This window comes from Camelus bactrianus, chromosome 3 (genome assembly GCF_048773025.1).
Source record: "Camelus bactrianus isolate YW-2024 breed Bactrian camel chromosome 3, ASM4877302v1, whole genome shotgun sequence".
Taxonomy (NCBI): domain Eukaryota; kingdom Metazoa; phylum Chordata; class Mammalia; order Artiodactyla; family Camelidae; genus Camelus; species Camelus bactrianus.
In genome coordinates this window covers 36,825,617-36,851,534 of record NC_133541.1, presented here as the reverse complement: position 1 = coordinate 36,851,534, position 25,918 = coordinate 36,825,617, and the positions used below count along the sequence as shown (strand labels likewise).

General features: G+C 44.1%; 1 protein-coding gene and 1 long non-coding RNA gene across 10 annotated transcripts in view; one reads left to right on the top strand and one right to left on the bottom strand.

The window, feature by feature from the left end:
• LOC123620045 (uncharacterized) overlaps window positions 1–25,918 on the top strand; it is a 137,744-nt gene that overhangs the window by 26,494 nt on the left and 85,332 nt on the right. For 6 of the 9 annotated variants that reach the window (XR_012504183.1, XR_012504195.1, XR_012504197.1 and 3 more), the window contains exon 1: window positions 2,372–2,497. This is a non-coding gene — a long non-coding RNA (uncharacterized LOC123620045). Of the gene's footprint in view, window positions 1–487; window positions 720–2,371; window positions 2,498–22,701; window positions 22,860–25,918 lie in introns of those variants that run through there. The other 3 variants (XR_012504193.1, XR_012504189.1, XR_012504196.1) reach the window with 2 other exon arrangements.
• HSPB3 (heat shock protein family B (small) member 3) lies at window positions 10,620–11,981 on the bottom strand. The gene has a single exon (XM_010966296.3). The coding sequence runs from the start codon at window positions 11,805–11,807 to the stop codon at window positions 11,355–11,357; it is 453 nt and encodes a 150-aa protein (XP_010964598.1). The 5' UTR covers window positions 11,808–11,981; the 3' UTR covers window positions 10,620–11,354.

Below are 25,918 nucleotides of genomic sequence, written 5' to 3'. Positions count from 1 at the left end.
GAGTGAAGCCAGAGTGCGTTCCCTTGGTCCTGCTGAGCATCCTCAGATCGTTGTGTCCCTCGGCTCCTGATGGAGGCTCTCACCACGAAGCTCCCCTCTCCAAGTGCTGGCACGCCCTCCCTGACCTCACCCCTGCTAGCCTGGTGGCCAGTGGTACCTCATAGTCCCTGCCGGTGCCCCTCATCCAGACCACGATTCTGTCAAGAGTCCCTTCCTCAAATTGTTTGCTGTGTCTCCTCTTGAGTCTGCCATCTGTTTTCTCCTGACACTCCAACCATAACATTCAGCGGCCACCACCTTCTCCCTGTCTCTCTCCTCTTTCTTGCCTTATGGACCCTGGTCTTTCTACTCAGAGATGGAGAGGAGGTCGAGAATGAAACCCGAACATTTAAAAGGAGAGCCGTGGTAACGAGGAGAGAATAGAATGCATGGGGGAGACTCTCAATCTCTGATTCCTAGCTTGTCAGTGCCATTGTTTGTATTCCAGAAGCTTCTTTCTGGAGGCCCAGAGAAGCCGCAAACTCAGCACGTGGTGGTGAATGCTGTGATGAGCGATCCGGATAACTCCTGAGGAATCAAGGACTGAATCACCCAGCTGGTGAGAATATTGTCGGAAAGCAGCCTTCAGCTGACCTCCCTCCTCGGGGCGCCGCGGCTGGAGAGAAAGGCCTCACCTGAAGTTGTGCCTCCGGTGAGCGGCCCGCGCCCGTGACTGGCCGGTGAGTCAGATGTAAGGGCCTGGCCCCCTGGGCCCAACTTAGCACAACTCTTATTCCTTACCTATGTCCACGTAACAACCCCAAAGCTAGCAACTTAAAACCCTTACTATCTCACATTTCTGGGGGTCAGGAGTGCAGGAGGGCCTCAGGTTCTGTCTCAGGATTTCCCACAAGGTCACAGTCAAGCCCCCCACGAGGGCCGCAGTCCTCTGAAGGGCCTAGAGGGCCCACTTCACTGTGGGCAGAAGCCTCCATCCCAGGGCCCCTCCACAGGGCGGCTCGCCACCCGGCAGTAACTACTGTGTCAAAATCCCCTTCTCCATGGAAAGAAGATTTCCTGCATGACTTCAGCCCAATGCTCTGACTTTTGGGTCCTCTCAGTTATTACTATGGTTACTTCCAGCTTTAAAACAATGACTTCCTATCCCCAAAATTCAGTGAGTTTGTTTCAAAGCTCTAGTTTCATTCCAATTAATGTCTCCCTCCTCTCCCACCTCCTCTCCTGAGCCCTGTTGAGGAATAAGGGTGTGGGTGTGGTCTGGTCCACGCTCGCCTGTCTTCCCATCACACCCTGGCTGGTAATGGTCAGGACCGAGGGGTAAGGAAGGGGGAGACCCTGGTAGCACGGGGGCTGGCCACAGCTCAGTGCCCCCTAACTGTCCAGACAGGGACTGGCACGTCAGAGACCCACACACCTGTGAGCAGTTCTCTTGTCAGCTCCCTTCCTCGGCTTTGAGGGTGAGAGGCAGCCAGACCCACCCACCCTTGTTCTGGGAAGTGAATGGCCTTCTCCCTTTCAACCTCGTATTAGGGTGTGAGGTGGTGCTGGGTCTGCTTCCCAGTTTCTCTTAGCAAGCCTTGTCGAGGATGAATGATCCCAACAGCCCTTGGGGGGCCCAGCTTGTTGTCCTGGTGCTCAGTGTGGGTGATGGAGGCTGACAACGTTGTCTGACAATGGGTTTGTTCCCAAGTAGCAACTCTAAGTGTTCAGGCTCCCTCCTGAGAGAACATTGTTCTCAACTTCAGGCCCAGCCCCTGAGCTGGCAGCCATGTGTCTCTCCCATTCCTCTGCCCAGTGCTGTGGCTTCCCCAGAAAAAACCAAACTTCCCAATATGATCTACTCACCACAGCCAGCTTCTGTGTCTTCAGGCACATGTGGGATCCATGTTCCAAACCTCTTGGGTGTTAAGTGGGACAGTCTTGACCCTGCTCCATTTGGCTGTCCCCCATGGTACCATGTCTTCCCAGTGTCCTTTTCTGCTGCCCTGGTAGCAGGGGGGCTGGACACTGAGCCCAGTGCCCCATAACTGTCCAGACAGGAACTGGCACGTCAGAGACCCACACACCTGTGAGCAGTTCTCTTGTCTGCTCCCTCCCTTGGCTTTGAGGGTGTGAGGTAGCCAGACCCACCCACCCTTGTTCTGGGGAGTGAATGGCCTTCTCCCTTTCAACCTCATATTAGGGTGTGAGGTGGTGCTGGGTCTGCTTCCCAGTTTCTCTTAGCAAGCCTTGTCGAGGATGAATGATCCCAACAGCTGTGATTTGCGGAATTTAGAATGTGGCGATTTAGCTCATCTGATCCTCAGCTGTGAGCTTTAGGACAGCCTTAGTCACCAATACTTAGCAGCTGTCACCCATGTTTAAAAGTAATCATCTTTGTCCCAGTCACACTCAGATCCTTGTTACCTATCTTTGTAAAAGTTATCACCATCTTCCCTATAGGGTGATCAACTGCCCTGGGATGAGGGAGCTTCAGTACTGAAAGCTCATCGGAAAGGTGAGTGAACCTACCTCCCAACTTCAATTACTCCAACCAGAACCTGTTGTTACCAGAGAGTAGGTTCTTGTCTCAATGCAGAAAGAATTCAGAGATGAGACACAGAGGTCAAGAAAGTAAAGTGATGATTTATTAAGTGATAAGATGCTCTCAATGAGGGAGCAGGCAGACTCAGGTGAGCAGCTGCCCTGAGTGTCTTTGACAAGCTGGTTACATAGGGTATAAAAATGAATAGGCAGAATATTCATTTGAGAGGGAGGGGTTTGGGGTTGTATTCCCTGATTTCCATCCCAGTTCCACCTACCGGAGAGGAGGAGGAATTTTTGTCCTTATTTAGGCTGAATCAGAAGTGTCATGGCATTAGTGCTTGATGGGTATTTCTAATCTGCAAGGCTAATTTTATTGTAATGAGGGCATAATGAGCAAAAGGTTACATTCGGACGCTGGAAATTCCTGCCTTTTCCCACCTTTCTTTGCCTCCAGAACACTTGTTACTCCAAAATGTGTGAATTCTTATCAGTCCTGAGGTTCCTGCTTTTCTTTATCTGCCCAAGGACCCCTGTTGTTCACAAGATGTATGGTTTTTTGCCCGTGTTGGCCCGTGTCCCCCTTTCTCTGCTCATACCTAGCTATCTGCCTGCTCTAACATTATGAGTGGTTTAATTCCTATCTTCATGGCTCCTGCTCTGCTACTTAGTAATGTTGTTCCTCTACCGTTAACAGCCCATGTATCTGTGCCTCCTTTTCCACTCTGCAACTATCGTAAGCTACTGATTCTCAACCTTCATTTCTGACTAAAATCACCTGGGATTTAAAACTACTGATGTCTGGATCCCATCCCCAGAGATTCTGATTCAAATAGTCTGGGGTGGGCCCTGGACAGTTACTGGGTGATTCTCCTGTACATTCTCCCACCCCAATGTCTGCTAATCTAAATAATCTTCCTGACCCCAGCATCACCTCCTCTCATCCATCCTTCACACTGTAGCCAGCATTATCTTTCCAAAACACAAAGCTGACCCTGTCACAGTCCTGCTTAAACTCCCTTCTGGGTCCCCACTGCTTTCAGGATAAAGCCTTAACTCCTCATCATGACAGAAGGGGAGCAGCGCATGGGAGACACAGCTGGAGAGGGAGGCAGGGGCTGGTTCACGCAGGACCTGGACTCTCGGGCTGAGCTGCTTGCATTGCTTCACATCCACCATGCTCCACAGAAACACTCTCTTTTCCTTGTTTAAAAACTACGCACTGGACACCTACTAAGTGCAAGGCAGTAGGGATCAGCGATGAATGAAGCAGTCACAGTCACAGACCTTATCCCCCAGAGCTAGTAGGTTAGATCGCTACAGCAACCACAGCCCAGGCAGAGTGTCTGTGGGAATATTCTCAGAGAGATTTACAAGACATAAAATAATGGTTGTCATTTACAGATACCAGGCATTGTATTTATACCTGACCTTATAGAGGGTGACCAGCCATCCTAGTCTGCCCAGAATATCTCAGTCTGAGCACTGAAAGTCCCGTGTCCCAAGAAGCCTGGGCAAACCAAGCCTGTTGGTCACCCTACATCTTTATCTCATTTAATCTTCAAAACAGTTGTAAGTGGTGGGCACTATAACCATCCCCATTTTACAGATGGGGAAGCTGAAGCATAGAGGAGTTAAGCAAACTGACCAAAACACCCAGACTAGAAAATTGCGGAGTTGGTATTCAAACCCCTGTCTGTCTACACATGTTTGTTTTCAAAGTCTACTTTCCTCATTGTTGTTTTTCACCATGAAGTCACAGTCCTTAGAGGTTCAGTTATTTCTTCCTTGTCCCAGGGATAAAGTTTGTTCATGAGCTGAGCACCATAAGAGCCTATTTAGAATTTCCTAGCAAATTAAAAAAAAAATTCCACAAGAAATTAACTGTAACTCATTTGATAGCAACAGAAAACTAAAGCCACATTGAATTCTCCAAGGCTTTGAACGTTGCTTGGAGAATTTGAGAATACTGGGCTTGGGGAGATGAAACAAGAGCACAGGGAAATTCCACCCATTGGAAGAGTGGTGCTTCAGGAGAATGGTATGTGCCTGGCAGCTGCTTTGCAGAGACTGGCAACCCCAGTGTAGCATTTCACAGAGGGACTGTCCCATCCAGTCAGATCCATCTGGGGAAATGAAGAAAGAAGATATGCTTCCCTGGCCTGCCATTTAGCCAAGACGGCTCATTTGATTTTTCTCACTAATAAACTCTGAGCTTAAATGAAATTCTGGGTTGCATCTGCAGTTCAAATTGGAATATAATTTGCAATGCACTGAATTTAAGCTTTTGGGGGGAAAAGTTATTTGTGCTTATTGCATTTTATAGATCATAACCTCTTGGGATTGTTGGTCCTGAAATTTAGATTTCTTTGGAATAACCCAATAGAATAAAGATGGGACATGTTCATCGAATGAGTAAAATATTTTTGCATATGTTGAAACTTCCTTGTGACCCTGAAGTAAATCCAACTTGATCATGGTGTGTGATCCTGTTTATGTATTGTTGGAAACCAAAATATTTGGTTTGCTAATATTTTGCTGAGGATTTCTGCATCTATATTCCTCAATGATATTGGCCTATAATTTTCTTTCTTTTAAAATTTTTTTTTTATTTTTGTAGCATCTGTATATTTTGGTATCAAGATAAGGCCTTCTAGAATGAATTTGGGAGTGTTCCCTCCTCTTCAGTTTTTTTGAAGTTTGTGAAGGATAGGTATAAGTTCTTCTTTATATGTTTAGTAGAATTTCCCTATGAAGCCATCCATTTTGTTTGCTCGGAGTTTTTTAGTTTTTGTCTTTATTACAGATTCAATTCTACTTCTAGTGATCAATCTGTTCCAATTGTCTGTTTCTTCTTGACTCATTTTTTGCAGGCTGTATGTTTCTAGAAATTTGCCCATTTCTTCTAGGCTGTTCAGTTTGTCGGCCTGTTAACTGTTTGTCGTATTCTTTTATGATTTTGGTATCTCTGCAGTATTGGTTGTTATGTCTCCTTTCCTTTCTTATTTTGCTTATTTGGGTCCTCTCTCCTTTTTTCTTCATGAGCCTCACTAAAAGTTTATCAGTTTTGTTTATCTTTTCAAAAAAAAAAAAACCCACCTCTTGGTTTTATTGATTTTTTTTCCTATTGTCTTTTAAAATCTCTATTATATTTATTTCCTCTCTTTATTATTTGCTGACTTTGGGCTTTGTTCTTCATTTTCTAATTCTTTTAGGTAGGTTAGGTTGTTAATTTGAGACTTTTATTGCTTTTTGAGGAAGGCCTATATCACCATGAACTTTCCTTGCTTACCCTCTTAAGCCTGTAGGAACAGGGGAAAGGAAACAGAGCTACTGGCCCAGTATGGGCTGGAGCCAGAGGAGAGAGGGCAGCCTCATCAGAGCTGCAGACAGAAGGAGACAACCCCCAATCAGAACCTGGAACCGAAACAGCAAGTGCCAGAGAAAAAAATACCCCAATCTGTCTTGCCTTCCACAAGGAAACACATACACAAATATACAAATAAGAAATATATATAAATATTTAATGCAATAGGTAAATGAGTTAAATTCATCTATTAAAAGACCTATCATCAAATTGTATTTTTCAAACCCAGCTACATGCTACTTCTTTCAAGAAACACACTTATTGATACATTATAATTGACTGTACTTCAATTAAAAAAAAGAAACACACTTAAAACAAAACTACATTGAATATATAAGAAAAAATGATGTCATGCAAATAGTAAAATAAAAAAGTGATAGTGTCAGGCAAAACAGATTTTAAGGCTAAAAGCATTAAATGGAGAGAAAAAGGGGGCCTAAATAATAATCCAATTGAGAAAAATTATAAATTTATAATCACATGATGACATAATCTGAGCATATCCAAAGTGAAAAATAGACCAGAATTTTTAAATTTTAAATTGTCCATTCATATTGAGAGATTTTTAAATGTCAATCTATGTGTTTCTAGTAGTCATAAACAAAAGAATTAAAAAGAGAAGACTATTTGAGTAACAAAATAGCAATCATACATATGTGTGTATGTATGTGCATATGCATATTATTCATATACATTCTCAAATAGAAAATATTCACATAGATTATTTTCAAGTATACATGGTACGCTTAAGAAAAATTACTACATACCAGGTCATGAAGAAAATCTCAACAAATTACAAAGAATGTTATCATATAGACCATTTTCTCTTATCAAAACATATTTTTTGTATTTGTCCCTGAAGTTAGAAAACATTAATAAATAGGATGTTATAAATATATACATGCAAACATACATGCTCTTACATATAAAATAATGCTGAGGAAATATAGAAAAATATAGTTACTTAGAATCATTTATTTTTCAAATTTAAAATACTGTTGTTATTTTGTGGAGAACATCTAGCCAACTCAATTACTAAAACAGGGTTAGTTTCAAAATAGAATGTATAAGCTGTAAGTCAGCATACTGAACCAACATTTTAATTCTTCTTTCCAACTAACTATTTCAGAACCTCTGACAAGAACAGTGGTCATTATTGAAAAACAGATTTTTGTTAAACTTGAGAAAATGATTATTAGGGGTTTGGGGTGTTTTAACTTGAAATTGTATGCCATTTGTGTTTTTAAGATCACTCTTTGGATGTGCTATGGTCCATGAACAGCAGTTTTCAGATAATCACAAGTAGGTGAGAAATAAGACAAGGGCAGGTTCAGGACTTAGTGTAGTTTGGACCCGGGGCAGTGAGTGGGCTCACAACCTTCAAAGACTTCTGGACTTCCAGGACTGGTCCACAATCTTCAGAAAAAGAAAAATCCTGGAGAAATTTAAGAGAACTGACTTTGCACCTAAGTAGACTAAATATTAGATCAGAATAGAAGGTGATATTAGAGTCCATAACTGGAAGGCAGTGTAGGGTTCACTGGTAGTGGATGCTGTTAGGACTGTGATTTGCCTCACACCCTCTTCCTGCAACTCTGGATCTGAGGTTGTTGTGGATACAAACCCTATGTACCTTCTCGCCTGCCTTCTTTTTCTTGACGGGATCGCCTGCCTCCCACACCCTGCTGATGCCACCTTTGCCAGAGCCTTTGCCAAGCCTCCTTAGGTGGCTAGAGTCCAAGTGGAGAAGCCCTGAGCCTACACTCCTCTCCCTGACTGAGCCCAAACCCTGCTGAGTCATCCTTCTGCTCCCAGCATGGATGAAATGTCACACTGTGGGGTGTGGGGTCTGGTTTCCTGAGTAGCCACTAAGGGGTTGAATGATTTAACTCAGAATGCAGGGGAGTCTACTCCCTGGGAGCTGAACCTTGACTGATGAGATTCAGGACATTGCAGGGAACAGGGGATACATATTCCCTCTCCTGCCATCCCTGTGGACTGCTCTAAGATTTGATTTCTTCCTGAAGATCTTTTGGAGAAGGTCCAGGTGCTGAGCCAACATCCCTGCCAAGAGTTGGCAGTCTCTTTATAGCTCAATGTGAAACAGTGACCAGCATGGTCACACATCGCATTGCTTTGTGTCCCATCTTTTCTTGCCTCCATGCCCCTACTTCATCACCTGTACCATCCTGGGTTTGCACTTGCCAAATAAAGGGTCGGCACTTTAATCCTTTTCTCAGGCTGTATTTTGTAGGAAAGCTTTTCTAGGAGAGAACGGCTCTCACTTTTCTGGAGTGCTGGCGTTTTCCCTGGTCCTCCTCTCCGCTTTTCCCCACCCTGCCCTCGGCCCTGGGAAGCTGTTGAACTCTATCTATAGGGCGCCCACACCCTCCGCCTACCTGTTACGTCCAGCCAATGGGGTGCCCTGATTTTTAACATGACGGTCTTTATTCTTTATTTTTGTATTTTTTAATTGAAGTATAGTTGATTTACAGTGTTGTGTTAGTTTCAGATGTACAGCATAGTGACTCAGTTTTATACATTTTTTTCATACTCTTTTCCATTAGAGATTATTACAAGATATTGAATATAGTTTCTTGTGCTATACAGTAGGACCTCGTTTATTCTATGGATAGTAATTTGTATCCGCTAATCCCAAACTCCTAATTTATCCCTCCTCACCTCCTCCCCTGCTTTGATAACCTTAAGTTTGTTTTCTATGTGTGAGTCTGTTTCTGTTTTGTAAATAAGTTCATTTGTATAATTTTTTGGATTCCAAATCTAAGTTGTATTATATGATATTTGTCTTTCTTCACTTAGTATGATAATCTCTAGGTCCATCCATGTTGCTGCAAATGGCATTAGTTTATTCCTTTTATGACCAAGTAGTATTCCATTGTATATATACATCACATGTTCTTTATCCAGTCATCCATCGATGGACCTTTAGGTTCCTTCCACTAACATGGGCATTCTTTATTCCTAGCCAATGTGCCCTTTTCTTTAATAATGAAAGCAAATGTACAGTGTATGTTTGATAGGCCACAAACAGGCTGTTTTAGCTGGCAGTTAAAATTCAAGTTAACTCATGTATAAGCCAGAGTGATTTCCCCATACCTCAATATATGTAAATTCCTTTTATCACCTGAAAGGGACTTTAGTGAAGGAATCATTTATGGGAGAGCAGGCAAAGTAAAGGGAGTTGACAGTGGATAGTGAAGCACTGGGAACAAGAAAGAGCAGAAAAGATCACCACCCCAAGTGCTGAAGGGGCAAAAGGAAGAAACAACGTTAGAATGCAGGCACCCAGTACAAGTGCAAGTCCTGGAGGAGCAGCCATCTCTCCAGAGCTCCAGTCCTGGGGAGATGCAGGTCCTGGCAGAGCCTTGTCTGCAGCAGGTTGGCAGCTGGGGAAAGAGATGCCCTGACCTCTCTTCCCCACTGACCACCCGTCTCCTCTCTCCAGTCTCCGGTCTGCAGTCAGTGCCTCCTGTTGGCTGAACCTAGTTGGAAACCAGAATGACATGGCCCATAGGGGTCAGCAGCTTGGGCTCAGAGTAGGGCTGAGAAAGGCAGAGGATGGGTCTGGGTTGGCAGGGAGGGCAACAGTATGATTAGGATATCAAACACCTTGCAAATATAATCCTAGTTTTCCAAAAACTGGTACATGTATTTATGTTTAAGAGAAGACTGAAGTAGAATTTTAAAGTAGCTATATTATGGTAGTAGAAGAATAATAAATGGATTTTTTTATACTGTTTAGTATATTTTCCAAATCAAAAAAAAATGGCTGTGTATTACTTTAAAATGTTTAACTTTTAAAGGAACTATTTTCTATCAGTGGCTCCTCATGGTAAGAATTTTACTTTCTGAAATTTCTCAGAAGTAAGACCTCATCTAGAGTAAGATCAAGGCCAAATGAGAGGGGGTTTTGTGTTTGTTTCTCAAAGCACTAGTTTGTTGTCACACTGTTCTGCTCAGCAGTGGGAAAGAATAATCTAAAGTTGGACAAATGGTATCCCAGTTCTAGTCACATTAGTAGATATAATCCTAGTAATTACTGTTAACTTTGTTATACAGCAGAATTGGTCTGTGATACTCACTTTGTCGAACGAAATTTGTTAGCCTAGAGTTGAAGGCACAAACATCCATACTTAGGCCACGACCTCATACAAACATCTAGCTTCAAAATCCTTTCAATTTAATCATACTGTAAACAAAAATCTCTCTTTGTCTTCAAAACCATTTGTATAACTGTCCAATTTATTTTTCTGTTGTCTCCTGTCTCTCGTGCTTGCCTGTGAACTATGAATAAAATGCCACAGAGGAGCACAGTGGTATTGTCAGCAGTCAAGTATCTACCCTGGTGTTTTCCACACCCAAATTCCTCTTCTATTCATAGTGCTGTCCTCAGCCTCACATGGGGTATGGGGTAGAAGCAGTTACTTTCCCAAAAGAAATATTTAATATGTACAGAATGAGATGGCAAACCTTTGCAATGTCACAGACCAGCTGTTGAAGGCAATATTCCTAACCACCAGTCCCAGCTGCTCCCTGGGCCAAAGCAGCCCGTGTGCTGTATAAACTCAGACGCCCGCCCCTGTAAGCTCGAGCCTCAGAACTTACCCTGCCTGCCAGGCTATTTAAAGCTAAGGATTATGCAGTGAGAACAGATGCAGTACATTTTGCCATCTTCCAAAATCTTAAATTTTAAGTAACATTTGAAGAGCATAGTTTAATTTTTTTAATCTTTTAAAGTGGTTTCCTAAACTTAATTTATGAGTTAATACATCTTATTATTTCATAAGTAACAAAACATATGCTGTGCTTTTAAAAAGCACTACAGATAAGATTCAGTTTAGTGAAAAAAAATGAGATACGTATGTGGAACTTTTGAAAAATAAGACTTACATCTGAAAATCCCAACGTAAGTTTCAAGCAGTAACAAATACAGTGACTCATAAATGTATTTCAGACCCAATATCCAAGTACTGTATTTTAACATCTAGACTCCGTGTTTACAAAGTTCCACTGTAATAAAACACTGAAAAGTAAAGCTTATGAAGCGTAGGGGATCACAACCCTTTTTCTCAATATAAAAAGTTTTCATAAAATGAATAAGAATTTCTGGGATTTGTGTGGTTCTTCTGCCATCAGTTGTTACAAATGCAGCTTCTCTGGCACTGCTGGAGTAACAAAGAAATAACTGAGTTCCTCTCTAGTATCAATCGCCTAAATTGTCAATGCTTCCAATGTAAGAATAGCATCAATTTGAGCCCTAGGTACAAATTTAACAATTTTCCTTTTTGAGTAATAATAACAAAGACAACGTCAACATACCAGAACCATGCCTAGATTTTTAATCTTCATAAAAATCACTTCAAACGTGGCTCAAACATTCTCGTGATACCACAGGCTGAATTAGAATCTTCCTCCTGCCGTATGAACAGGAAGCGGTGGGATTTCACTGGGTCCCAGCTGGATCCTTGACTTCCACCACCAGAATCCCGTCGTGACAGAGGATGGCAGACAAATCTTTGGTTTCGATGCCGTCGGGCAGTTTATACTGCCGGGTGAAGCTTCTCGAGATAAAGCCATGCTCGTCCATTCTGGTTCCATGTTGAGCCTTGATCAGCAGCCAGCCTTCGAAGGTCTGAATGATGATATCTTCGGGGAGGAACTGGACCACGTCCAGCAGGATCTGGAAGCGGGATTCGCCTCTCTGCGGCGGCATCTCTGCGGCGGAGTCCACGGGGGGAGCCGGGGCCGCCCCGGCCTTCCCCAGGTCCACGGTGGTTGGCCCGGGCAGTGCATATAAAGCGTGATCCAGCCTGCAGTCTTCCAAACCTCGAGCTTCAAACTGCTCCTCATATCGCACTGGAGTCTCTACGAGGTGCCTCAAGATGACTTTTGCCATAGCGGAGGCAAAGCCAGCATCTGTCCCGCCTAGGTTGCTGGTGTTGAACCCTTGCAGTGGCCGGCTGACTGGATGATCAGTTGCAGCCGCTCTTCGCTTATAACCCTGCGCCGCCGACACAGCCCCTTAATTAGGCCTGAATCACAGCGCCGCATGCTCCCTCTTGTCTTTTCACTCCCGCTGACAATGAACGGCTATTTATAGGGCTTGTTTCGAAGTTGCTTTTAGCACACAGCCTGCTCGAGCTGCCGAGTCAAGGATTGCCCTTAACATTCTCAGTTATACTTGGCAAGTGTGTCCGTGTTACTTACCCCGAGAGAAAAAGAGAATAAGAGACAGTATTTGGGAATTATCTGAGTGAGTGCTCTGTCCTCGTGAACCACCGTGATCTAAGGGACTGTGGCTTCTTAGAACAGCCCAGAAATGTGCAGTCGTCTTATAATATGAGCTAAAACTGCATCAAGCCTAGTCTCCAACTGCAAATCTAGGCGAGGTGAATATTGATGTAACTGATTAGGAATTAAGACACACACACACACACACACACACACACACACTCTCTCTCAAATCTCAGACCTTCAGCAAACCCTCAGCCCTCTGTCCTATATATTTACTTTTATTTCATCTTTTAATCTTTTGTCTTTAAGAGCTATCTGAGCCACACTATCTGGGTTTATTATATTTGATTGATCACAAATGAGATCAGATGACTAAACCAGACAATGGTGGCAAACCTCAGATGGGGGTTGGAGGGGCTTAAAATGGGGACTTTTAGATAGAGCCCCAGAGGAGAGAAAAAATGTTAAACTTTGAACTATTTGATGTTAAAGCCCAGAAGACTAAGAATCAATCTAACTGCAGCTCTGCTGTTGAATTGGCATAAATAAAAACGTATAATTTCTTAACGATAATGTTCTTTATATTAAACTTAAATTGCAAAAGAATGAGGCAACTCTTTCGCCACTGAATGATTTCCAAGATATGTTAAGTACAGAAGAAAAGTCCCAAACAGCATATACTGTGCTACTATTTATCCTTTCTTGTAAGTAGGCATTTGCTTATATAAATAGAATCTCTCTGCAGGCTATGTCACCGGCAACAGCAGTTGCCTCCTGAGACAGCCCCAGGGTGATGGGGGGGCAGGGGCTGGAAGGAGACTTGCTCAGCACTGTAAACACACGTGTGTGTTTTATTTATGCAGTGTGTATGCAATGCACATACACACAAGAAGGTTTTAAATATAGGAAGCTTCCTCTCCACAGATGTTAGTATTTTCTAGCACAGGTAGGCTCTGGAATACCTTTCCTTAAAACACATGTCCATTTTCTTAGAGTGAAAGAAAAAACCTGCAAAAAATAAAAAATCAGAAAACAGAAGGGAACAATCTCCTTTAGCTCTTTTTATTACTCTAAAAACCTGTGTGGACATTTCAATATGTATTTAAGAACATGCCCTAATCATGCTGTTCCCATTCACCTTTTTTGACCTGCATTTTACAGGTGATGGCCCTCAAAGGGAAAATGTGCTCTTTTAGATGTTAATGTCCTCTAGCTCATAACATATTGAGAGATGTTTTCATCCCTGCTGCTCTAAGTGATAGGTCAAAAATAGAACTCACTGCCAGTGGCAGGAAATAGATAAGATATTAAGCATTTGGCTTTAAATTGCTAGAAAGAGTCACAGCAAAATTGAGAAGACAGTAGAGGTTTTCCATATACCCCCTGTCCCCACACATGTATAGCCCCGCCCCGGCCCTGTTATCAACATCCCCACCGGAGGGGTACGTTTGTTACAACAGATGAATCCACATTAACACATGATAATCACCCAAAGACAATAATTTACATGAGGCTTCACTCTTTGTGTTGCATGTTCTATGAATTTGCACAAAGATGTAATCACACGTATGCATCGAAATACCATCATAGAGTAGTTTCTCGGCCCTAAAAATCCTTTGTGCTCCACCTATTCACCTCTCCTCCCCAAACCCTGCTCTAAAAAACTGCCATTAAAAAAAAAAAAAAAGTCTGCTTAAAAAACTAAAACTGCTCCAAAAAATAAACTCTGTTGAAAATACTGGAAAGATGCTGGTAAGGTGGACAGAGGCAAATGTATCCAGTTAATCTTACCATTTCTTGCCTCCAGGGATCTCTGAACTAGGCCAGGAGGACCCCCTGGCCTCCTGACCCCCACCTCTCTCCCTGGACCCTCTGCTTCAACCACCCTGGCCTCCTGTCTGTCCTTGAAACTCCAAGCTTGTTTCTTCCTCAGGCCCTGTGCACTTGGAGTCCCTTTTGCTTGGAAAGCTTCACTCTCAGAATATGAAAAGCCATTCAGGATTCAGGTCAAATGTCATCTCTTCAGGCAGGTCTTTCCTGATCAGCCAGCCAGAGTCTTCCTCCTGTCACTCCTGTATTTCATCTCCATCACCATTATCAGCATCTAAAACAATCTTGCTCATAGATGCATCTTCCAGTTGGGGAAGGCAGACAATGGCACTTTGAGGTCAGAAACTCAGGGTGCACTGCTGTATCCCCAGCACCTAAGACAGTGCCTGGAAAGTAATAGGGGAAACAAAAAATCCAACTGCTACAAATTTTGTCCTTTTTATTCAGCTGGCCCTCAGTGCCACTTGGTCATCTTTCTGTGTCTCAGTCAGCTTCACCTGTTTTTCCAAAGTAGAGAACACCAACTTCTTCCTCTCCTCAGGCCTTCCTTCTATCTTCCACCACACTCTCCCAGGTATGGTGACTTCCCTGCATATTCCCACCCAGACATCTCAGAGGGCGAGAAGCTGGCTGTCCTCCCTTCACTGCTGCCAGTGATTCCCTTGTCCCCTCCCTCCTCCTCTGGGCTTCTGTCCAGTCACTTACCCCTTTCTGGACGTTTCCTAGTCTCTCACCGTCCACAGGCTCCTCTCCATCAGCCTAAAGTCATGCTTTTAAAACAAGACCTCCTAGACCTCTTGTCACCCTCTAGCTAATTATTCCACCCTCTTCCAGCCCAACTCCTTGAATTTGTGGCCTGTATTCAATGGTCACTCTCCACGCTGCTGCTAAATGACTTCTGTCCTACCTTGGACTCTGCCCTTGGCACAAAGTTAGCTTCGCTGCTAAATCTGTGCTTTAACCTTATCTCCCTTGCCCTCTTCAGCAGTGACATAAGCCTCTTATCGGAAAAGAATGGGAACTGTTTTTGCCGTAGCCCTGTCAAGAGGACAAGTAGTTTTCTCTTATCCTATTCCATGCATTCTCAAAGGGGACAATATTGCCCTCGAGGGGGCAAAAATTGGTTCTTATGGAGAAAAAAAAAATCCACATCATCTAAGATTATATCAAATCTTAGCTATTAGATTATGGGTTGTAACCCTCCCAAAGGCCCAAGTACATAAATAGACATAAAGAAAATCTGTGGTATTAAAATTTCATGAGGCAGAGGGAGGAGAAATCAGGCAGAAAATGTCTTAAAAGACTCCTGGGAGTGGAGGGGTGGAGCAATAAAAAAAAAAAAGGGGGGGGGTGAGAGACACTGTTAGGGTAGCTTCATGAATTGCTCATCCAGACCCCACAGCCCAGGGGCTCACTTGGGGGATTCCAGTACTAACTAGGCTTGGCGTCTGAGAAGGTTTTCTAGAGAGAGCAATCTGTCAGCCTGGATAAGAGGACAACGAGGTGGGACAAATGGAGCTTTGGGCAGGGAAGGGACAGGAGGTTGAGTGTTCGCCACATTCCAGGGCTGGAGCCAGAAGAGAAGGCCATGATCGGAGGACAAAAGGACGCGGTGTGGCCACAAGGCAGACCACAGAGTAGGAAGTGGAAAAAATGAGGCTGGAGAGGTGAGCAGGGACCAAATCGGGAAGAACCTCATGTGTCATTTGGGACAAAAATAACATTTTCAAATTTCCAACAGTTGTTCTAGGAGTGACATTGAAATCCTTGTTTTAGAGTAAACACTAATCTTTCTCTTCATAATCAAAAGGCTCATTGCAGTTGTTTTTATTTTCCCCAAAAACTAAAGTTGAGGTTCTATTCTGGACTATAGGAGTTAACTTCATGAAGACCCAAATCAGTGCCTTTTTTACTTTTCTGACGACACAGTAAGAAACACATTCAGCACTGCTACCCAGTGAACACATATATACACACACTAGGTACAAAACACTTAGCTTTACTACGTGCAGTGCACTCTGATGGTCCCTCCGTTCAATTCCATTTAGCTCAACAGTGAGACTTACACTACACTAAGTTGATTTCACAGCCCACAGTTTGAAAAGCAGTTGACTTTTTACATTGTTAAGCAAGGTCGTTTATCATCTTTGTGGGGTGAGTTACCCCTCTGCAGGGAGACTGTGATGGTCTTAACTGGTTTTTCTTCTGCAGTTGCAGCAAGACGTTGAGTAAGTAGGAAAGCAGGAGGTCAGTGAGACCAGACAGCGTGGCTTAGGTCCGGTGCTGAAGAGGATGAGGAAGATAAGGATGAAAGCACAGATTTAGCAGTGAGGGGGCTTTTGACTTCGCTCGAGAGCGTCAGAGGCAAAGCTGGGCAGAGGTTACACTGCAGGTTGTCGGGGAGTACATGCTGCACGCAGATCACAACTTCGAGGAGCTGGGTGGGAGGGGATGGAAGGAATTCTCTTGAGGCTGACACAAGGTCTGGAAGGCTTGTTTGGTCTTAATAAGATGTTTTTAAGAAAAGTGACTGTTGGTCTAATGGGAAAAAGAGAACTGGTTAGCGAGGGACCCTGATAGGCCATGGTTGATGGAGTCTGAGGCCCGGATGGCCAATATTCTGCTTTAAAAATTTCCTTTAAAGAGAGTAATTTCCTTACATCATCCTCAAATCATGAATATGGTTCTGTTCAGTATTACAGACTGGTGTGAACTCGGCTTTGTAAGGATTGGGTTGTTCCAGGCTCTGGGTAAACTAGAGCAATGGGCCTCCCCTGCCTGGAGAAGCAGTGATGAGGTAGAAGCAGATGACAGCAGCAGTCTGGAAAGAGAGAAAAGTGACAACCAACTTAGAACAAATACACGTGCCTAAGGGAATCCTAAAAATATTTGCATGGAAATTTGATTGGAACTTGCTGAAATCTTGCAGGCTTTTGGAGTCAGCTGTGGAATGTTAGCCTTATGGAGTTTACATTTTATTTATTTATTTTTAATATTTTATTTATTTTATTTTGGGGGGGTGGTAATTAGGTTTATTTATTTATTTTTTAATGGCAGTACTGGGGATTGAACCCAGGACCTCGTGCATGCTAAGCACTCACTCTAACCACTGAACTATACCCTCCCCCTTGGAGTTTACATTTTAGATAGAAGCCATAATAAGCACAAATACATTTTAACAGAGTTGGGAGCATGGAGGAAGTAATTTTCCTAAACACTGCTTTCATCACATCATCCTTCCTCTGATCAAATACTTGCAGTGGTTCTAGGCTTTCTCATATAAAAACTATTGTGGTTGTACATTCTGATCTTGACTATTCTTTCTAAATCTACATTTATAGGATTTCCTCCATCACATATTCCAAACTCTTTGGTCTGGGAGTCATATTCCCCACCAATATGACCAAAAAGGCAGGTGGGGAGGCCATGCCTTCCAGAGCTTCTCTGTGTGATCCCTGTCCTCTAGACTAACTGCTCGCTGTCCTCCAAACAATCCTGCTTCTCTCTCTTTTTCCCCCTTATGCTCTTTCTTGCAGTCAGGATGCTATAGCATCCCATACTGTATGCTGAATAATAGCCCCCCACCCCTAATCCCTGGAATCTGTGAATGTTCCCTTATATGGCAAACACTTTAGAGATGTGATTAAATTAAGGATATTGAGATGAGATTACCCCAGATTCTCTGGAAAAGCCCTGTAAGCCATCACAAGTGTGCTTAGAGAGGAGCAGAGGGAGATGTGACACACACAGGGGAGAAGGTGACATGAAGGCAGAGCAGAGAGAGATTTGAAGATGCTGGTCTTGAAGGCAGGAGTGAAGTGGCCACAAAACAAGGAATTCCAGCAGCCACCAGGAACTGGAAGAGGCAAGGAACAGGCTCTCCCAGAGGGACCTCTTGCTGCTGACTCCTTAATTTTGGACTGCTGGCCACCAGAGTGTGATAGAGTCGGTGTCCACTGGTTTAAGTCACGCAGTTTGTGGTAGTTTGTTATAACAGTTATGAAACTAATACAAATGCTCTCGTCTTTATCCTACTTCTGATGCTCAAAATCTGTCCTTCCCATCAGAATTAACTCCACACTCCTCCCTGGGAGTGCCCATATCTCTTTAGTTGAAAGAGGTTTTCCTTTATTTGCTGGGTATGAGGTTCACCTGGATCTAATTTTGTGCATTATTAAGCAAGGCACTCTGCTAGGAATCATGGGAGACAGAGCAGGTGTTCAGGAACTAGTGATGAAATAAGCTTCGAAAGATTCTACTTGTTAAATTGGTCATGAAGCTTCAGGTTCACAGCACCGAAGAAACCACTTATAAGATGCTTCCTGGTGAGAGTGTCATGGTGCTGGCGTCAGGGTTGTCTGGCACTGCTCACGGGGGAACATGAGTAAGTCCTGACTGTCCACTCTGCCTTTCCCAAGACCTTCCTGTGGGCTTCACCAAGGCACCCACATTCAGGCTTCTGTTTACAAGTCCATTATAACCAATGACTCATCAATAGCCTCAGCCCACAATCACAGGGACCCACATCAAAGCCGACCTTCCTAGACCCTGTGGCGTAGCCAACCACTGGGAATCTGCCTGCCCTCTTGAGTCTCCAGCCAGATTCCAGATTAGAGCTGGGATTGGCCTACTCTTGGAGTTGGCCCAATTCATAAAGCTGAACATTGGCCAGGCTGTTCTCCTCTCTTTGCTTTCTTCCCTGCCAAGTTCCACATTCCCTCTTAAGTCTTGGCTCTTGTTCTGAATCTTAGCCTGTGGCTGGAGCCAGGGTGGTAGAGCCTACCTGTTCTTTCTGTAGACATGGATCCTGGTTTCTGTGGCCTTCACCTGCCAGCCAGACTCCTACCAGGCTGACTTCTGATTAAAACAGCACTTGGGACCCCTGCTGACCATGGAAGGATGCTCTATAACCATAGCTCAAGCAGCTATGCTACTAGACTTAGTAGTGGAACCTGGGTGCAGCCAGTGAGAGTAGCCAGGTAGCTTCCCACCTACCCTGCCTTTTCCTCATCCTCCTTTTCCTGACATGGATTTTCTGAGCTCCAGTGGATCTTGCTCCTGAAATTGTGGCCAAGTCTCTGTACTTGGGCCCATCTAATCTCCAACAGATCGATTGCTTCATGGTGGTTAAGAACATAGCCTAAGTGTGTATTCTTTGGCACATTGCTTCATTTGAGTAGGTTTCAATTTCTTCATCTCTAAAATGGGCAAAATTAATAGAACGTACCTCCCAGGGATGTTGGGAAGATTGGATCTGATTCCAGCCATAGAGCATTTTCTCTATAAGACATTGTGCCAAGTGACCGATAAATAGAAGTGTTTCTGGTGGTCTCTCCAAATCATAAGCTATCTTATGATTTGTTGTCTATCAAAAACTTTAATTCTTTTTCTCTGCTAATCTTTACAATCCCCATGAAAAAGCATGAGTCAAATTTTCTAGGGCAATACAGGTTACTGTAACCCAGATGATATTTACATGGAATAAATTATAAAATCTTGGACACAAAAGAATTCTTTTGACTGTCACTGAGTGTTTGGTGCAAGGATTCTACCTCTAAAATTGGACCAATCCAAGTATCTGTCTTTGGCTCAGGTTAACACCCCCATTTGAAGAGGTGGTTTCTAAGATATGAAAAGCTCCTTTCAGTTACTAGGCCAAAAAAAAGCAAGGCATGACATATTAGTTTCATACTTGAAAGAAGCAGCAATCTCAGGAAGTCGACTGAGCTTTGAAACTAAATCCAGAAGTGGTTGTGACAGGTTGGTCTGAAAGTGAAGCCAGGGATAGTGTCATATTTTCATATGATAACTTCCCTCTGGTGGGAGAGACTAGAATTACACCCATAAGAGACTAATAACTGAAATTTTAAATGAGCTATTCTTATTCCTCTTGCCTTTTGATTCCAGATAAAGGTCCTCATACACTGAGCCCATTTCACTATTTGTTCTAACCCTTGCAGCTTTTAGATAATTTGTATTGGAGTGGGGGAGCAGGATAAGGATTGGGACATTTTTGAAAAATAAATTTTGAGCCCTTGCTTTCTGTTTGAAAACTATCAAGTGTAAACTGTGCTGTAAAGGTACCTAACGAGGCATCACAGCAGTGGGATAAAAGGAATAGTTTTTAGGGACATAAAGGTATAAATTTGAATCCTCACTCTGCCCTTTACTATCTACTTGATCTAGGGCTAGTCACAACCTCTCTAAGTCTTAATTTCTTCCTCACCAGGAAAATGGGAGAAATGCGTATACCTCTTGGGGTTGTTGTATAGATTAAAAAAGAGATGTAAAACGCTTAGGATGGAACCTGGCACATAGGAAGTGTTCAATAAATCTTAGATATTTGTCATATTCAATAAATATTCAATTATTTCAGTAAATATTATTATTTGTCATGCACAATAGGAGTAAAGCTCTTTGGAGAAAAAACTGACCCATTTCAACTAAGTAGAGGCTATTTTTAAAAGAACAGCATATAGCATTGCCCATGTTTCTTTAAACATTAATCAAGGCCTTGGCAAATATAAGATGTTACTGGGTAACTGTACCAGCCACTGATCCTGTGCAGATAAGGTTCAGAACAAGCCAGATGCTGGGAGGAACGTACCAGAGCTTCCCTATCACCCCAGAACATCTTTATCAGCTATGATCAAATGATTTGTTTCTTTTTCCACAGTTTGCTTTTAAGCCCTTTGGTGGTGTTAATATTGCTTTTTAGTTGCTGAGCTACTAAGCTTGAGAAACTCAAGCCTTTTTTAACCTGAGGGAAATTCCAAGGAAATACAGCTTGCTCACAAATGGCCCTTGTGGGGTGGAGGGTGCAGGTTGTGAGTTATTTCTTCCACAACATGGTTTCACCGAGAGGTCAGATAAGGATATCAGGTTAAAGAAAAGGCAGGATTGGAGACACCGGGGGGGGGGGTGATATGAGGGCTTAGCCGTCAGGGGCAGAGAAAGAAGCCAGGAGTCCTAACCAGCTTTGTAACCCCGGGTAGGTCATCGTCACATCCATGAACCTCAGTTCTCAGCCAGAAAAAAAGAAAAGGAGATTGAACTAAATATATGAAGTCTCTTTCAAGTTAAAAAGGAAAAGGATGGAGAAGGAAAGGAAAAACACTCTTGGGCATGATGCTGAAGTGTTCTCCAAAACGTTATCCTTTTCCTCTTTGGGTGCCCACTTCCCAGCCCCAGCAACTCCCTTTCTGTCTGTTCCAGGGTACCAGCCAGGGTTGCCTCATCTCTAGCGCTAAAGGCTGGAAAGGGGGCAGGTGCTTCAAAGTTGCACTCTCATCTGAGGGCCCTGCTGTCAGCTATGAGAAGATAGTCAACAGGAGAGGAGGTGCTCACCTTCACGCTGTGGCAGGAGAGATTCCCATGTTTCTGCCCTGTTCCCCCCAACTCTTGGAAGACCTGTGTCACATGCCCCCTCCTCTGAGAGCCTGAGCCAATGGCTCCCATGGCCTGGCAGCTAGCATGTGGCCCCATCCCCTGGCCAAGTGAGTGGACCTGAGGTGGACCCCTGACCAGAGCTGAATCAGATTCTCTAGGAAGTTGGGATTCTGAGACATTGGGCCCTGGTTGACCCTTGGGCTGCGGTGTACGTGGAGCTTATGTGGCATTTCCTGCCAGGACAGGGCCAGGTGAAGAAGGCCAGTCTTCGTGTCCGCCTTACTTGCCTTCCTCTGCAGGGAATTACAGGGAAGAGAGCTCACATGGCCTCAGAGAGAATAGTTACCTTGGAATTAGGAATTCCCTAGAAACCAAAATACTGCTAAGAACCATTTCCTAAGCCACTTTCTGCCCTTGTAACTCTAGCAAACAACACGTGTCATTTGGATAAAATTCCCTTTATTTCTAGAGCTAGTCTAAGTAGGTTTCTGTTAGCCTTTAAAAAGCAAATATTTATTGGCAAAGGAGCTTTGAGGAATTTATTCTGGGGTTCAAGACCCCAGTGAATCCATGACTTGAAGGACTAACTTTCAGAAGGGGCCCTTCAGACACAATGCAAGCTACTAGAGACATATCTGGGGCAGAAGGATCTTCTTGGGGTCCTTCAAATCCACAAGCAGCTTCCTGTGCTGTCTTCCTGGTCTTGGTGGGAATTCTAGAGGAACAGGCTAGGCTTTCTTTGTCGTTTGCAAAGCAAACACCACTAAGATCTAAGATCTCACAAAAAAGTGTATTTTTAGAGCCTTGACTCAGCAGGGTCTCTTTGGAGGAAGAATGCCCAGCTGACGCCGTCCACTCCTGTGCTCACATGGCCCATCCATTCAAACCTCGTGAGAGGCAGTATTGCGTGGTGGTCACGAACATCAGCTACAGAGCCAGTTACCTGAGTTCAGATCCTGACTCCACCCCTAACCTGAACATGTAACTCAGTGTCCACCTCATTGGGTTCTTTTAACATCAAGGGAGTTCATATGTGTAGAATCTAGTAGGTACCAGATGCTATTCTAAGTACTTTCACATAGAAATCAAAGGTGGCATGTATGCACATAAAGTCCTTAGCTTATTGGTCACAGGAGGAACTACAGAGACCACTAAGAAACTGGGGAGGGGGTGATTGTCTACATGCGGGGAAGCCATGCTTAGTCCTTTAACTGTAATATCCAGTGGAAATTAAATAAAATTTATATTAGAATCTCCCCACCCACAGCAACTTGTCAGTAATAGTCAAAGAGCAGAAGCAACTCTAATGGTTTCTCTCCCTCTACATGTGTCAGCAGGAGTCCTCACAATGGACACTATTCTGAAGTTGTCTTTTTCTAAGCCCCAGAGCAAAATGCATTATCTCATGGCTGGCTGATGGGCTTCATAGCTTAAAGGAAGCAAAATCAACACGCTTGTCTCCTTGAGTGAAATGTTCTATCAGCACCAGCACAGGGTAAATACTCAAAGTTTCATTTCTTTTCTTTCCTTCTACAAAACATTAACTTTCCTGTGTCACTGCATTGCGTTGCAACAATCTAGTCATCTTTTAAGCACCTCCTTGTGACAACATCTTGGTAGTTACAGCATGTGCTTTTATGGAATGTATTACATTCATTTCCCACAACACAGAACAAAACTTTTCCCAACCCCTGAAAAGTGTAGACTTCTGTCCTCTACTGCCTTCAAGTCTGTACCCACCAAGCAGCCTCTCTTACAACTTCACTGCCTGCGTCTTCCCCTTCCTACCCTTCCTGCACACACACACACACACACACACAGCTTGACTTTTACCTACTGAAACTTTCCCCAAGTTTCCAAATCACGGTCCCAGGTCATCACCTTATGTGTATCAGTCAGGTTCTCAGCAGGAAATGTGGCACCTGCAAGCTGAGTCATTTAGGGAGAATTCGAAAAGTAGACCGCTAGAGAGGTGGGCAAAACTGAGGAAAAGTGCAGAGTAAGGCAGTGCCTGCAGGACTACCACAAGCAGAGAGTCATTACAACCTTTGGGCCCGGAGAAGCCGAGGAGAGGAGGCAGCTACGGGAACCCAGAGTGAGAGCTGTAGAGAGGCTCCACCGACAGGAGAGCTCGCCCTCAGTGTAGACTCAGCAACAGCCCGGGCGACCTGACGGTGAGGGGCCGGGGAGGAAGCACTCTGACCTCACTCTCCCCCTCTTGCCTCCCATTGGCCAAGCCTGGCAGGAAGCCAGAGGCAAGGGGCCCGTGGCTGCAATCCACGCGTCAGTCTCCCTGAGCACAGAGAGGGCGAGAGTGGCTCCAGAGGTGAAGGGAGGAGACCCAGCAGTCTTCATGGTGACGAGGTTTTGCACACACCACAGATGCTCAACCGGGAGCTCTCAGAACCAGCAGTAATAAGTCAACAACGCATTAGAGGTGCCACAGGTGGGTTCCCCAGAAAGCAGACGTTGAGGTGGGCTTTAGCATGTAGGAGGTACATTCAGGGTCAACACCCTTAGATCAAGGCCCCTGGGCTTAACCCCGTGGCAGAGAAGGGGTTAAAACCTATTATGCTGTTCCTTTGTCAAAGTCACCCAAGGGTCTTAGTCAGAGACGATTCCAGCCCTGATTCCCAGTAATGGAAAATATTTACCCTGGCTCTTTTTGGTCCAGAAATAATAGTCACTTGGGTCCCCAAGTCTAGTGAGCTGAGGAATGTCCTTATTCTTCACACTTTTCTAGCACAGATGAATAGAGGGTGGTCTCAACCCCCGGGAGGGGCAAAAACTGATTCTTGGAGGCTAAAATCTTAGATATTAAATTACTATGGTTTGTGGCCCTTCAAAGGGCCATAGCATACAAGCAGATGCACAGTATATCTGAGATAGTGAAATCCCGTGAAGTGGGCAGTGGGAGGAACAGAAATAGGAAAAAAAAACAAAGTCTAAAAAGGCACCTGGTGCCACTGGAAAAGTCCAGAAAAACCGCAGGGCCCTCACAGTGACCCCGCAGGCACGAGCAAAGTCCAGTCCAGCCTCCAGCATCATCTGCGCTACCTCCTGGGGGCCCGAATGACAAAACTTTCCTCTGATCTACTCCCTTGAACAGGGGCATCTGAGGCCAAGCCAGATTGCACGACGCTGTAGCCAGTGTGAAGGGGCTAAAACTGGCCGAACTTTTCACATCATTCCATTGGTTTCTGAACTTGTGCTCTGAGACACAGGTTGTCCCAGGCTCATCTGATCCCTTCCATGACCCAAAGCTAAAATAAGACATTACCTCCAAAGAGACCAGGGTCTTTTTAATGGGGAATAATATTAAGAGGATCTCAGTCTGGCAGCCTGGGGTGCTCATTGCTTCTTGGCCATTCTTACAAACAGAGCTGGATCACGTATAAGCTAATTTTAGAACATTTTCATCACCCTCAAAAGAAAGCCTTGTACCCATTAACCATCACTCCCTATTCCTCCACTGTCACCCAGGAGCTATTTATACATGAAATCACTCCCACAGCCAGTGACTGGCTGGACCAGAGCTGGACATTCATCCCATCTAAAGAGCCTCCCTTTATAATGTGGGGAGTCCAAAGTTATCAGGGAGGAGAGAGGTAAGACAGAGGAGAGGAGAGTTAGTCATTTTTCCAGCACTTAGACTAAGTCCACTCGAGGAGGGCAGAATTCTAGATGACCCCTAAGATCCCCTCTTCCTTGAGTGTGAGAAGGACATGAAAACATATCACTCCCATGGTTTACTATGTTTTACAGCAAAAGGGATTACACACATGTAATTCAAGCCCGAAGTCACTTTATTTTGAATTAAGAAGGACATCATCTCTGTTGGGTCTGACTTAATCAGGCAAGAAGCCTTAAAACCAGCAGAGAAGATTCTCCTGCCGGCTCAAGGAGGAACACACAGCGAGTGTGAGCTGCCCACGGAGAGGGGCAACCTCTAGGAGCTGAGGCTTCAGTCCTCCAACCTCAAGGAACTGAATTCTGCCAACAGACAACCACATGAGCTCATGAGAGGGCCCTGAGCTCCAAACGAAAACCACAGCCCTGGCGATGGCAGCCTGTGGGACCCAGCTTACCTGACCCCACTTCCTGATGCCTAGGAACTCTGGGAGTCTGCATTGATGTTGTTCAAGCTTGTGCAGTTTGTCTGTTACACAGCAACAGAGAATGACTACACCCTTCCAAAGGCCTAACTGCATTGTCAGGTTCAAAAAACACACAGCTGGCATGCTTCCGTCAATTCCTCGCTTTTTACCGGAGCTAGTTAACAGCAGTTTATTTTCCTTCAACCAGAGAGTCCTAATATACTTTTAGTTTCCTTACTTCGTTGGTTTCTTCAGGGAAACAGAACCAATAGGAGATGATCTATCTACCCTACCTATGTAATATATACATATATTTGTACAAACACACACACACATATGTATGTATAAAAGGAGATTTGTTATGTCGAATTGGCTCACATGATTGTGAAGTTACATGATCTGCTGTTTGCAAGCTGGAGACCAAGGTGGTGTGATACAGTCTGAGTCCAAAGGCCTG

Bases quoted from the DNA above. Each gene is read 5' to 3' on its own strand.
- HSPB3 (XM_010966296.3), bottom strand. From the start codon at position 11,807: ATGGCAAAAGTCATCTTGAGGCACCTCGTAGAGACTCCAGTGCGATAT.